Below are 13,574 nucleotides of genomic sequence, written 5' to 3' on the forward strand. Positions count from 1 at the left end.
AAAAAAAAAAAAAAAAAAAAAAAAAAAAAAAAAAAAAAAAAAAAAAAACATATTTTTTAAATATATATATATATATATTTATTTATTTATTTTAAACAAAATTTTAATGGATAATTTCTATTTTTAAAATTAATTTTGGTAAAAAAATATAAAACATCATAATAAATCTAATAATTTTTTATAAGAGAAAAACATAATATAATTTTCCATCTATTTTTTAAAAATTCAAATTCAAATTCAAATTAACCTTGAAATATATATATATATAAGCGGGTTGAAGTCAAGATTGGGAAGAGTACAAAGAACGTCTAAGTCAAGACTGGAAAGAGTACAAAGAACGTCTCATTCGAGGCAGGTTAATTTTTTTTTGGGTATGTAAATATTTGTAATAATAAGGTATTTTGTGAAAGACTAATTTCAAGCAATTTCACACTTGAAAATTTATTAGCCGCAAAGATAAACCAACCGAATTAGATATTCAACTCCGAGAGTACCTATAAGTGTCAATGCTACAACAAAACGAGTAATTGAAGGCTTCAAAATAAATTTCAACCAATGTAATCCATAAGACTTTTAGATCACAATATCTCGAACTCATCATTAGTTCATTTCCATTGGTGCAGATACACAATCTACCTATTCCTACTAATCATGGAATATAAATTCGATCCAACAACGTAATGACGACCATAGACAATATTGTGGCGACCTACTCCAATAATTTCTCATATTTCCCCCTGCTCAGTTGTTCCTCACCCCTTGTTGTATCATGAAAGGAAAATAATGCAGAAGAAAAGAGAAACGCATATCCAGAATATCATCAGGCCATAAAGCTGTGTTGTATGTTGGCATCATAGTAAAGCTTGGCACTACGCATCAGATTTGCCTAACAGAGGTTTAGTTAACAGAAGAGATTTCGGTGAATACAAACTACCAATCTCACAGTTTTCTTCAGCATCAGGATGGATGTTTTGAGCGGTTACTTATCAATATTATTTCTGCAACTCACCTGACCTTGCTTCTGTTTTTTCATACCAGACCTCTCCCCCTCTCCTCCTTCCAAAGCTCTCAATTTGTTCTTTATGGCAGCAATCTTATCGCTGCGACTCATATGTCCGTAGTTGCTGCCACTCGGTCTTGATTTGCTCGTCTCACCTGCTGTTCTTGAAGTATTATTATTATTATTATTTGTTGTGTTAATCATGAGCTTCTCACTCGCAAGGCGCACGACCAATGGACGACTGCAAGCTAATTTTCCATGCATATTCTCTTTAGCCAATTTAGCTTCCTGCATACTCACTTTACAAGCAAAAATAAGGAATTGCTTGACAGAGGCTTTTTAGTAGTAAACCAAGCAATTTACCTCCTTGGAGCTGTATTCAATGAAGGCGAATCCGCGTGGCTCTCCACGCTTTGGACCACGTGTATGCCACAAGAAATCCTCAGATATTATCTTCCCAAAAGGAGAGAACATTTTAATGAGAGCAGCTCTGAAACATGTTGATACAGACTTAAATACAGAAGAGCGAAACTGGAAGACAAATAAATACATTGCAGATGCTGGGAAACTAATGTTCCTTACTCTGTAATTCTGAGGTCAAGATTACCAATATAAAGTTTGCTTTCACACTTCTCATCAACAAAACCACTTGAATCCTGCGGCAGTCATTCCATATATAAATAAATAATTAGTGACTGTGGGCTTGCTAGCAAATATTGTCTTCTTTGGGTTTTTCCTATCGGGTTTCCCCTCAAGGTTTTTAAAACGTGTTTGCTAAGGGGAGATTTCCACACCCTTATAAAGAATGTTTTGTTCTCCTCCCCAATCGATGTGATATCAAAGCCAGACACCGGGCGATGTGCCACAACAAAATATATACTCGAGAAATTCAGCTAGAAAATATCTACTAGCAGTGAGCTTGAGCTGTTACAAATACAGCTAATAGCTAAATAAGTTTAGAGAACCAAAAAAGTCAGTCAATTTTATAAATATAAAGGCTTTTCATAAAAAATATACTCGGAGAAATCCGGAACCTGTGTTGACACAGTAAATTGAACTTATATTTTAACCATATATATAGTATTAACAGAGAATTCACAAGTGGAAACAAAAAACAACTAGGCTAAGAACCGTAAGGCTCACGTATAACTGAAAGGTAGTATCCAATATATTACCACAATGTCTATGGCTGTAGTATAGAATAATGCAAGTGCGTTAGGTTGGATGCCGATGTGGCAGACTACAAGACTTAGTGGACAAAGAATCTAAAAATAAGAAAGCAGAATCAAATACCAACAGAAAACTATTATTCTCAGGAAGGTTTCAGCAAAAAGCTTCAAAACAGTGATAATTTTGACTTCACCAGCATTCTCCACCTGAGATGTTTTTTTCTCCTTTTTTTCTTCTTGTATTATTATTATTATTATTTCATTTTATTATTTATTGTGGCAAGGGTGGCTCTAGGAGCATACAAGAAGGCAGGTCAATTAGTGTTTATAAAGGAGGGAAAATAGTTACAAAATGTTTTGGACAAGAACTCCAAAAAGAAGCAACAAAAGTAGCATTCTCCCAAGTATTTGTAAGTTCCTCACATTCGAAATGTTCTCTAATTTCATTCTACTCAGCCTCTCATCAAAGCCCAGAATGAAACTTGTCTTCAAAGCTATCGAAAATATGGTCCAGTCAAACTATTGGATACAGTTTCCCTCTTGGCTTCCCAAGAAGGATGATAAAGAAGTCTGTATGATGAAGATACCCTCTCTAATCCCCATTTTCCATTTGAAATAAAGATTTTTCTTCTCATTTGGCATCTAGTAATAACCTATGGGAGTGTGCATGCTTAGTAATAATCTATGTGAGCACCAATTTGAACTTTTTAGCCAAATAAGGTCTAGTGTCCTTGATCTCCACAACAATGCTCTTTTTGGAATGAAGCAGGTATACATTTCATTAATGCTAACACAAGCAATTTTAGACGAGAGGAAAATGTTGGAACGAAGTCACAAAATTGTTTTTTATGATATTCCTTGTTCCAGGACATCAGAATCGAAGTGACACCTGTGCCCAGGACTTTGCCACTCCAGGAGAAACTAGTTTCCAAAATCTCTTCCTCCATGAAGTTTTGCACAAGTCTGATACTTTCTAAATGAGATGGAATTCCAATTGTAGCACTCAAGTAATAATCTTTCCCCAGTGTCTGTTCAAAAGGGCTCAAAAATTCAAGATCTATCCTCCCATCCAAGATTTTCATCTCCCGACCTGACCCATTTTTGTTTGCATCTCTATCTCCAAAAACATTCCTCCTTGCTGTCAAGCCAAGAAGACTGTTTTTCAGTTGAATCTTTTGTTATTGTTTTCCTCGTCCAATCTGCCACTTTCCAGTAGAACTTCAGGAGCACTAGTTTTTCTTTTAGCTCTTTCATCTGTTCCAACATTTCTCCTTGAGGGATTTCAACTGTAGCATGCATATGCAACTGGCCAGCCATTGAACACCAAGGTTTCCCCCCGATCTTCAGTAGGTGGAAAGATTGTTCAAGGATAATAATAAATGAGGGCTCGGAAAGAAGGGTGGTTCAAACTACATAAATTTTAAACGAAAAGAGGGTGCAGGGCCCCAATTTTAACTCTCGAGTTGCTGATAAAATGAGAAGGTGATCTGAATTTACCCCTTCATTCACGAATCTGACAGTAACCTACAGTGAACCAGATATACATTTTCCACCGTACTTTTCAGGATAACTTATCTTGCTCCTGAATAAATATTTTTACCCTCCATTCAAGTGGCTATCCCCACCAAAAATACCGGCCACTAAATTAGAGAATGTGGAAAGGAACTTGTGTAGGTATAGTCAATCGCATGATCTCAAACAAAAAACTTGGATCTTTTTTTTTTTTTTTTCTGAAAAATAATTTGGTTATTAATAATGTGCAACTTTACAATCAACAAATCAGGCACAGATTCAAGGTTAATTATAATTTAGAATAGAACCATCCAAATTAATTCCAGGGTGGATACTGTGGACTTAAGACTCTATCTCCATAAAAATTAACCTGCTAGTAGGAAACACCAGAAGATGATAACATTTGACAATCATCAAACATTATTCAGCTATGACCGATGTCATAAAATGGGAATTCAAAAAAAAGTGCCTATAAGATATGATATTTAGACTCAAATACTAAAAGAATAAATGGTCAAAAGGAAGTGAATGCATAAAAAATAGGATCAGGAATATACCATAACCATAAGTAAGCCAATCAGCAAGTTCAGCTCCACAAAGTATAGGGATTTTTCTGGACTTCACAGGATATCTGCACGAATTTATATATGATAAAATAACAACTTCAATAATATTTCTTATTAAGAAACATCCAAATTGATATAAAAATAGTTGTTATGTACAAAGTTTTTTAATACAAGATAGAAACATATCACCAACAGGCTAACTATTCTTAGTACGGTCAAAACCCCTAGACTCTCCCTCATATTCAACCTACTTTCCAGCGTATACATTCTTGCCGAACAATATACAAAGCTATAAAATATATAAAAATCCATAAAAGTGAACACATTCGTTCAATATGTATTGGTATTAAAATGGTTGCAATTCTTCTCTTCACCTCTGTCCATGCCAAGGAAGATTCTAGAGATGAACAGCTGAACTTCTCTGATAAAAAGAATATATATGAAATACCAACTTTGAATGATACAATGATCGATCGACTTGAAGTTCTTTATAATAATTATAGGAAATGAGATTACAAAATGCCATAGTTTTTGGATATAGGAGCTCCGGTGGGTTGAATGGTGATATAATCCCATAGAATTTCCCCTTACCCTTTTCCCAATACAAATAAAATAAACCCCTTTCTTCTCTATCCCATCCCCGATATGTCATATATGTAACTCATTGCAGAAGTTAAAGCAGATTTAAGGCTTATTGGGAACAACTCAGACCATAAATCCAGAGCAGGAGACTCCAATAGAACACTTATCACAAAACATCAGTAATTCTACCAAATCAAAGCAAATACTAAACTACGAATAAACGAAAACCGCATCAATTTCAATAACTGCATGATAACCAAAACGAGCTTAACTTTCAACGCAGAAATTCGAGATCAAAACGTATTCCTCACACGAAAAAAAAGAATATTCGATATCTCGACTACAAAGCAATAAGCAACAAGAGGTCGATTCCCGCGCAATCACTACAAACCCTAGAGGTTGGAGATCGCAGAGAGAGGAAAAATGGAATATGACGTGACGGCAGTGCACGGTGAAGAAGGAAATACTTACAGATCAAAGCTTAGAACGCAAGCGGAATTGGGAAGTTCGATCGTTGCTTTTAGGCTTTGTGTGAGGGTTGCCCAGTTCAGTAACGACACTCGGAGACCGTCGTCTCGTCCGACAGAACGATATTGGAATTTGGACCTTCTAAATTATATTTCGTGCCAACGACATGTCGAACGTAATTATAAATTAAAATGCCAATTTTATAAGCCTTGTTTAATTTTTTTAAATAATAATTTCTTTTAATTTCACTTTAAACTTTGCTTTGAATTCAATTTCAATCTCAATTTTATATTTAATTCTTTTGATTTTAAAAAGTTAAAATTTTGTACATTCCAAATAATATTTATATAATAATTAAAATTTAAAATAAACAGAGAAAAAAAGAAAAGAAAAGAAAAAATACGTATAATAATTAATTTATTTATTCTCATTTTTGGTTTGCCCTAATTCTTACACGGCGTCTTCTGCATCTCTCTCTGTTTCCATTGAGGGCAATGCCAATCCTTCAACTCCTCCCCAACCCATTCTTCTTCAACTCGTTCCATTCCAAATCCCTAACTTCCTCGATCCCCAACCAGAAGCCCTTCTCCAAATCGTACTCTTCCACCGCTGTCAAATGTGTCCTTCAATGGAATCGGAAGCCCGAGCTCGCCGGTGACACTCCCCGCGTTGTCGTCGTCACCTCCGGCAAAGGTGGAGTTGGAAAAACCACCACCACTACCAATGTCGGCATTTCCTTGGCCCGCCTTGGGTTCTCTGTTGTGGCTATTGATGCCGACGTTGGCCTCCGGAATCTCGACCTTCTTTTAGGCCTTGAGAATCGTGTAAATTACACGGTTGTTGAGGTTCTTAATGGGGATTGCCGGTTGGACCAGGCTCTGGTGAGGGATAAACGATGGTCGAACTTTGAATTGCTGTGTATTTCTAAGCCCAGGTCGAAGTTGCCGATGGGTATTGGTGGGAAAGCCTTGGTTTGGCTTGTGGATGCGCTCAAAGCTAGGGAGGAAGGTTGTCCCGATTTCATTCTTATCGATTGTCCGGCTGGAATTGACGCTGGATTCATTACCGCCATTACGCCAGCCAATGAGGCGATTCTTGTAACGACGCCAGATATCACCAGCTTGAGAGATGCAGACCGGGTGATAGGATTGCTCGAATGCGATGGAATTCGGGACATTAAGATGATGGTGAATCGGGTTCGGACAGATATGATCAAGGGGGAGGATATGATGTCTGTACTAGACGTACAAGAAATGTTGGGATTGGCTTTATTGGGTGTAATTCCCGAGGATTCAGAGGTAATTCGTAGCACAAACAGAGGGTACCCTCTGGTATTAAACAAGCCACCCACATTGGCGGGTTTGGCCTTTGAGCAGGCAGCTTGGAGGCTTGTTGAACAGGACAGTATGACGGCTGTGATGGTTGAGGAGGAGCCGAAGAAACGAGGTTTTTTCTCATTCTTTGGAGGCTAAGAGATCAAATTCTCTGCAGACGGATGTGCTCTGATCTTAAGGGGCCATGTATAAATTGGAGTAGAAGGATTTGATGGTGTTAGAAGAGCACCTGCAACTGTTACTCCTTGTTCAAGAGGACATGCTACGGTGAGTAGTTCTGTATAGTTGGTGTGATTCTGATTCTCTTGATTTGATTGGTAGATATCTTTATATTAGTTCTAGACTCCTGTTTTGGCATTTGTTAGTGAGAGAAATTTCACACTTTGTTTTGAGGTTAAATAATGATAGCTTTGCTTGGTTCCTAGAGCACTTCTAATGTGATGGAATGAAATCTCACGCTTGCCTTTCTGAACAACTTTTGTGATTTGGTTTGTAGAAGCTAATGCCAACATTTTCGTTAAGGGTGTAAAGACTACTAACGTGTTTTTTTGCAAAAGAAGTCATAGTAGAGATTGGTTTGAAAGCTATTATGAGTCTAGCTCAATGAATAAGACATCCCAATTTCTTCTAAAAAGTTGTAGGTTCAAGTACTCCATCTCTCATAGGTTGTAATATTCTAAAAAAAGAGTGGAGGTTGATTTGAAAATTGTGTTGCCATAGATTTCGTTGATAAAAAGTGTTCAATAGTAAAATACTCTTGTTGATTGGTTCCAAGAGTGTTTTTTCTAATATATTTGTAATGTTTTTTCCCCTAAAAAAAGTAATTAGAATGCCCTTTTGAATTGTTTACAATGATAATGAGTAAGTGTAAAGAGGTTAGTTAAAGTGTGTATAATGAAAAATTAGTAAGAGAAAATATGTGAAGAAAGAATGAGAAAAGGTGTGTCGAGAGAAAAGTTAGCAAGATAAAGTGTGTAGAGAGTGAAGTTAGTAAGAGAAATTATGTGTCATAAGAGATTAAGAACGTTTAAGCTGAAAGAAATGGATAAAGCACCTAACAATTGCTTCCTTGGAAAGTATTTTGAGAAAGCCGTGTGTTTAACCATTTAAATTTTTTTCTTTGATTAAAAACACTCCGGGAGATACCCTAATTCCATTTAAATCGGCCCTTTGCTCTTCCAGGCACGATTAATGATTTATCTTGAATGAGCAAAAGTACTATATTCTGGTGAAGGATTTTGAAACTATCTTATTTCAAAACAAGATATAAAAGATCTCTCTCACATGGACCGGATTCAAAGTCATTCCCCTTTGTTGGGGTCACAGTGGCACAGTCAGCCGTAGGAAGGTTTATGAGGATTTGGACTATATCCTTTGGAGTTGTCAACTTTCTTTTTGACTTTTGGGGTATGTTTGGTCCATAACACGGATCGTTGCCTTACAATGGGGAGGTTCTGTTTCATTCTCCTTTCAGGGATAAGGGCAGCATTCTCTATTTTTAGTTTCATGGCATCTTTAGATTGGGAGAAGCAATAGAATCTTTATGGATGGAGAGGTCTTGAAATGAGGTTCGATCCTTAGCTAGGTTTATTGCTAAGGGTTTTTATGTACAGATTTTTTTTTTTGTTAGGTCAGCCTCAAAGGCTGCTTGGCTTCCTTTTCTGGGTTTCCATATTTTTCAGGTCTGTTTCATTTTTCTGGATGAAAATTTAGTAACTCAATGAAATGTTAGGGAAGCTGTTCGAAATTGTTATTTCTATGGAAAGCAATAATGATCTCTACTCATGAATTTCATTTAAACCATTGTTTTGACTTTGTGAGGCACTTTTTGAGAAAGCAATTGTTTATGAGATCTATGGTTAGGTGTTGGTATTCATGAATGAAAAAGACTGTTTTTGTAGGCACTGTTGTTTATATTTGTAATAACTACATTGGGTTTGTATTATTTGGCTGCTAGATTGAGGTTTTCTTTAATGCTTCGAGTTTGCGGCTAGACTTAGGTGTTCTCTTGGCGGTTCAGTAGTTGATTGTTTGTGTCAATTCTTTAGTTAGACTTTGAGGAGGGTATTATTAGCACTAATTCAAGTCCAAGCTTCTAACATCAACAGGAATAGAACAAGTTTTATGCTAGAATTTGAAGTTTGTTAGATTTTTAGAGCTCAAATATTACTTGGCTGAAACTTGTTCTAATTGAGGACATTTGCACATGCTTTGCTAGAATTTGAAGTGCAGATGAAGACATGAGTTATAAAATCAATATTTTCTCACGGATGTTTATATTGATTATGTTTTATTGGTAGCTTCAAAGCCGAAGCTTTTAATAGCTTGCACGGCTAGAAGCTTGTAGATACCCATTTGGCAAAACCCCGATGGCATCAAAATAATGGCTATCACATTGCAAAATGGATCAACTTGTCTCCAATTCTGTCATTGTTGATGCTTGCTTTTCGTGTAAATTAAGAATAGTTCCAATTTTAGACGTCATTCATGACATGGTTTGCATCACACCCCTTAACATGTTATACTTTTCCTTTCTTGTTTGAATACATTTAAGGTGGCTTAAATTTCAAATTTAGTCTGTTTATGATTTAATTCCTAAACTTTTAAAAGTTTCATTATGTCGTTGCATTCGTAATTTTGTGTTTACCAGGTCTTTGTTGTACTTATACGTTGGACTAATTCAGTAAGATGACATCTCATCACTACATAATCTCTGTCTAATCAGGAGTCCTTGCCACAGTGGTTAGACTAATAGTGCTAATAACAAAAGTTTAATCAAAGCTAGTTAGTATTATTCATTTTGGACCATAAAATTTAAAATTTTACATTTCATTTCAAATTGATTGTTCAAATTCCATTATTCTCACATGTTGGTTGGGTGTTACTACACAAAGCTTGGATTTTGGCCGATAAATAGTGGTGTCCAAAAGTCCTTTCATTTATCTTTATGGTGAATTAGAGAACATTTAGGTCTATTGACGATATCATGAAAGCCTTGGACTTTCAAGTAGTGGGGAAAATATCTGGTTCTTATTAAATTTTCTGATAAATATTTAGTTTTTATTAGCTTTATTTTGGGAGTCTTGGAAACATGAGTAGCATTCTTTCTTATTTTTGTCTATGATTTCATGCGAAACGGTTTATGTTTGTGATTTCATGAGAAATGAAAGACGAAGTGGTTGCGGTAACCACTCTGATGAACAAAGCGGTTGAGCTACTCAAACAAACCGTCCTACCTTATTACAACATTATTAGAGACACAGAAGGCGGAAGGTTGTGAAACTAGCATGAGCTAGTGCTCCTAATTCCATTTCACAAGGGTAGACAAGGGTGTGTTGTTGCAAAAATCAAAGTCTTTTTACTATACATGGAAGCTAATTCAAATAAAAAGCGATTTTCCTACCAAAAAAAAGACATTGTCTTGGGCATATGTCGATGACTATTTTTTTTTGTTCATCCTACCTTTGCTGTTTTGTTAGCTGCCCGCCCTTCGTAAGTTTGAGTCTCAAAAGCCATTTTTCTAATTCACACAGTATTATTCTTTGAGAAAGTATACGAGTTACGATTGGAGATTTTAAAGTAAACGAACTAAATTAGGATAAAACTTTAAAATATAGGAATCAAATGGGATTTTAACTAAAAAAAAAATTGATCTATTTCTACCCATTTAGTTATGTTCTTACAAGAGAGCATGGAAGTTCTTACTCGTTTCACATGTAGTGTTTATTCATATTCATATATTAGAACTCGCAATTGAGATGTTTTTATGGGTTAATTGGAGATTGTAGACCATTTTTCATATTTAAAGAGATTTCAAGGATAAACAAATATTATGGAAAACAAAGGAATATAATCATAAAATGATTGAATAAAAAGCAAAAATCCCTTCCATTCCGTTCTTTCCTTCTACGTTATAATTCCCTTAGGCGGATCAGTTTACTTATTTTGTTATGTAAATTCAACGTTTTATTTTTCTGTTTTTTTTTTTTTTTTAAACAAATTTAATTCCAAAATTCTCCTATAAAATAATCCTTTGTTCTAATCTAAAAACCCATAAACACAAAAACCTCTTTCATCCATGGATCTTCCTCACAAACCCACAAAAACCCAAGTAATTTTCTTCCTCTCTTCTCTTTTTTCTTTCAGTTCATCAATGGGGTTTGCTTGTTCTTCTGAATTTCTCTGATTTTTCATTTGGGTTTTTTAAAATAATTTGTGGGTTTTTCTTAAATTTATCCAATGGGTTTTGTTTTCTCAAGAACAGTTGTTGTTTTTTCTCGGGAAACGATCAGAGACAGAGTCTCGTTTATTTTCCAGCTTATTTTCCAGAGAAACAAACAGAAAATGAATCATGTTTCTTTTTTCCGCAGATTACAGCCGTGAGAATCTCGGCTGTAATTTTATTGGTATTGGTGAGTTTGGCCTCCGTCGATGGCAAAAAGCCGTGTCCGTTTTCGAGCTACTTGGAATTTTCGGCTATCAGTTGCCGGAAACACACGGCAGTGCTGACGGATTTCGGCGGCGTCGGCGACGGAGTAACTTCAAACACAAATGCGTTTCGAGAAGCGATTGAACATCTCAGCACATTAGCGATAGATGGTGGCTCTCAATTGATTGTGCCACCTGGAAAATGGTTGACGGGAAGTTTTAATCTAACCAGCCATTTCACACTCTTTGTTCATAAAGATGCCCAAATTCTTGCATCTCAGGTATGACCCTATACTATTTAATATGAATTAATTTTTTTTTTTTATTATTATTATTATTATTTTTTTTTTTTTTTTGCTCTCCTTGTTTTTAATTTAGTACAAGTGCTTAAAAAGTGGCATTAATTATTTTTCTAAAATGGAAATAAATTATTTAAAATTTGATGAGGTAATAATGGCGTTTATATTTACCATTTTTTACTAATAACAATTAGTTTAAATTATTTAAAATTGGATTTTGAATTATACCGAACCCACCCAAATTTGGGGTAGTGATTAGGTGCGAGTGAGAGTATTAAAAACTGATGGAGTTTTATAATCCAACGTGCAGGATGAATCAGAATGGCCACTGGTAGAAGTTCTTCCATCTTATGGAAGGGGAAGAGATGCTCCAGGTGGAAGATTCAGCAGCCTTATCTTTGGAACCAATCTCACCGATGTTGTCATCACAGGTAATAATATCTCTGTTTTTTTTTTTTTTTTTTAAATTAAATCCCACGTTATTAATTTTTATATATAAAAGAGTTAATTTAATAAATAATAAATAGGAAGTTTTATAAATAAAAAATCAAAATAAAACTGGTAAATTCAAAGAATTTTTTTTAACATTAAGAATTGGCAATTTTGATGTTAAATTAAAACACAAGTAAATAAAAATATTAGTATATTAATATAAAGTTTAAAGCCAAATAATAATAATTATTATTATTTTAATTACGTACTAAGCACACCCTACTTTGAAAGCATTGTGTTATTATATACATTTAAATTATTAATATTCATAAACATGTTTTTATTATTAAAAAAAAAAACAGACAGATTCCATTCCTAAACACAAAAATAAATAAATAGGGGAGAGTGATCTTATACGTGTTGTTGATGTGGTGGTGTAGGTAACAACGGCACGATCGATGGACAAGGGTCTTATTGGTGGGATAAATTCCACAAAAATGAGTTCAATGTAACACGACCGTACATGATCGAGATCATGTACTCCGATCAAATCCAGATCTCGAATCTCACTTTAGTCAACTCTCCCTCATGGTTTGTTCATCCGATCTACAGCAGGTTTGACCATTTTTTCTTTTTGATATCTGGTATGAGAGGATTCACAATGGCTAAATAAATATTGTATTTATTGATCTAAATGAATTGGTTTATCACAAAATTGTAAATTATTTAATTCAATATTACTTTATATCGAAATAGAAAAGTTCACATTTTACTCGGAAAAATGCAGAAATGTGATCATTCAAGGACTCACGATTCTAGCTCCAATTGACTCTCCGAACACCGACGGAATTGACCCAGGTTTCCTTTATCTTCAAAACCTTGCGCATTTTTCTTCCTCATTAACCCCTCTCCCTAATTATTCATTCAATTTTCACAGATTCGTGCATCAATACTCGAATTGAAGACTGTTTCATTGTCTCTGGTGACGACTGTATTGCCGTCAAGAGTGGATGGGACCAATATGGAATCCAATTCGGAATGCCAACTGAGGACCTCCTCATCCGCCGCCTCACTTGCATCTCTCCGGATTCTGCCGGCATTGCCCTCGGCAGTGAAATGTCTGGCGGAATCCGCAACGTTAGAATTGAAAATGTCACTGCAATCAATACTCAATCCGCTGTGAGAATTAAAACCGCCATTGGACGAGGTGGGTATGTCAAGGACATTTTCGTCCGACAAATGTTTCTATCCACAATGAAATACGTCTTCTGGATGACCGGAAACTACAAGTCTCATCCAGACGAGAAGTTCGATCCAAAGGCACTGCCGGAAATTAAGAACATTAATTACAGAGACGTGGTGGCTGAGAATGTGACTTACTCAGCAAGATTGGATGGAATTTCAGGAGATCCATTCACCGATATTTGTATTTCAAATGTGAAGATTGGACTAACGGCGAAACCGAAGAAGTTGCAGTGGAACTGTACAAATGTTGAAGGATATAGTAGCGATGTGGTGCCGCTGCCATGTGCTCCTCTGGCTAAGGAGGTGGTGAGTAGCGACGGATGTCCCTTCCCCGAGGATCAACTGCCGATCGAGGACGTTAAGTTGATGACTTGCATTACTAAAAATCATGCCACCTAAAAGCTTAATTTTTTTTTTTTTTTTTTTTTTTTTTGTACAATGGAATAAATGGTTATTTGCAATATACCTTATTATAGCAAATAATTATCGATTTAGTTTAATAAATCCCCTTTTCTTAAAGTATAAATTTGAGGGAAATT

The 13,574-nt window shown here is 35.4% G+C and overlaps 3 protein-coding genes across 8 annotated transcripts; 2 read left to right on the plus strand and 1 right to left on the minus strand.

Annotated features, from left to right (window-relative positions):
- Window positions 1–538: 538 nt before the first annotated feature.
- Window positions 539–5,515, minus strand: LOC111491348 (probable RNA-binding protein 18). Of its 5 annotated transcripts, XM_023140241.1 has the most exons (7): window positions 5,301–5,515; window positions 4,622–4,668; window positions 4,239–4,312; window positions 2,176–2,265; window positions 1,583–1,656; window positions 1,364–1,490; window positions 539–1,288 (listed from the first exon to the last, which is right to left on the minus strand). In XM_023140241.1, the coding sequence occupies exons 3-7, from the start codon at window positions 4,245–4,247 to the stop codon at window positions 980–982; spliced, it is 609 nt and encodes a 202-aa protein (XP_022996009.1). In that variant the 5' UTR covers window positions 4,248–4,312; window positions 4,622–4,668; window positions 5,301–5,515; the 3' UTR covers window positions 539–979. The 5 variants fall into 5 exon arrangements, with proteins under 5 accessions (XP_022996009.1, XP_022996007.1, XP_022996008.1 ...); XM_023140239.1 differs by lacking the exon at window positions 4,622–4,668; XM_023140240.1 differs by lacking the exon at window positions 4,622–4,668 and having other exon boundaries at window positions 5,102–5,515.
- Window positions 5,516–5,729: 214 nt separating this feature from the next.
- On the plus strand, window positions 5,730–9,514 carry LOC111491345 (putative septum site-determining protein minD homolog, chloroplastic). Of its 2 annotated transcripts, none has more exons than XM_023140235.1 (2): window positions 5,730–8,199; window positions 8,932–9,514. In XM_023140235.1, exon 1 carries the CDS (start codon window positions 5,792–5,794, stop codon window positions 6,767–6,769), a length of 978 nt encoding a protein of 325 aa, XP_022996003.1. In that variant the 5' UTR covers window positions 5,730–5,791; the 3' UTR covers window positions 6,770–8,199; window positions 8,932–9,514. The 2 variants fall into 2 exon arrangements, 1 of the variants encoding a protein (XP_022996003.1); XR_002719699.1 differs by having other exon boundaries at window positions 8,189–8,199; window positions 8,262–9,514.
- Window positions 9,515–10,609: 1,095 nt separating this feature from the next.
- LOC111491343 (probable polygalacturonase) lies at window positions 10,610–13,554 on the plus strand. Its single transcript, XM_023140233.1, has 6 exons — window positions 10,610–10,742; window positions 11,002–11,340; window positions 11,669–11,789; window positions 12,231–12,405; window positions 12,578–12,648; window positions 12,728–13,554. Exons 1-6 carry the CDS (start codon window positions 10,710–10,712, stop codon window positions 13,432–13,434), a joined length of 1,446 nt encoding a protein of 481 aa, XP_022996001.1. The 5' UTR covers window positions 10,610–10,709; the 3' UTR covers window positions 13,435–13,554.
- Window positions 13,555–13,574: the final 20 nt, after the last annotated feature.

The sequence above is a fragment of the Cucurbita maxima genome, unplaced genomic scaffold (genome assembly GCF_002738345.1).
Source record: "Cucurbita maxima cultivar Rimu unplaced genomic scaffold, Cmax_1.0 Cma_Scf00016, whole genome shotgun sequence".
Classification (NCBI taxonomy): domain Eukaryota; kingdom Viridiplantae; phylum Streptophyta; class Magnoliopsida; order Cucurbitales; family Cucurbitaceae; genus Cucurbita; species Cucurbita maxima.

Bases quoted from the DNA above. Each gene is read 5' to 3' on its own strand.
- LOC111491343 (XM_023140233.1), top strand. From the start codon at position 10,710: ATGGATCTTCCTCACAAACCCACAAAAACCCAA. The intron at 10,743-11,001 runs GTAATTTTCTTC...TTTTTTCCGCAG, and splicing joins ACAAACCCACAAAAACCCAA to ATTACAGCCGTGAGAATCTC. The intron at 11,790-12,230 runs GTAATAATATCT...GTGGTGGTGTAG, and splicing joins CACCGATGTTGTCATCACAG to GTAACAACGGCACGATCGAT.
- LOC111491348 (XM_023140239.1), bottom strand. The intron at 1,491-1,582 runs GTAAGGAACATT...AACATGTTTCAG, and splicing joins CTTGACCTCAGAATTACAGA to AGCTGCTCTCATTAAAATGT. The intron at 1,289-1,363 runs GTAAATTGCTTG...GTGAGTATGCAG, and splicing joins TTGAATACAGCTCCAAGGAG to GAAGCTAAATTGGCTAAAGA.
- LOC111491345 (XM_023140235.1), top strand. From the start codon at position 5,792: ATGCCAATCCTTCAACTCCTCCCCAACCCATTCTTCTTCAACTCGTTC.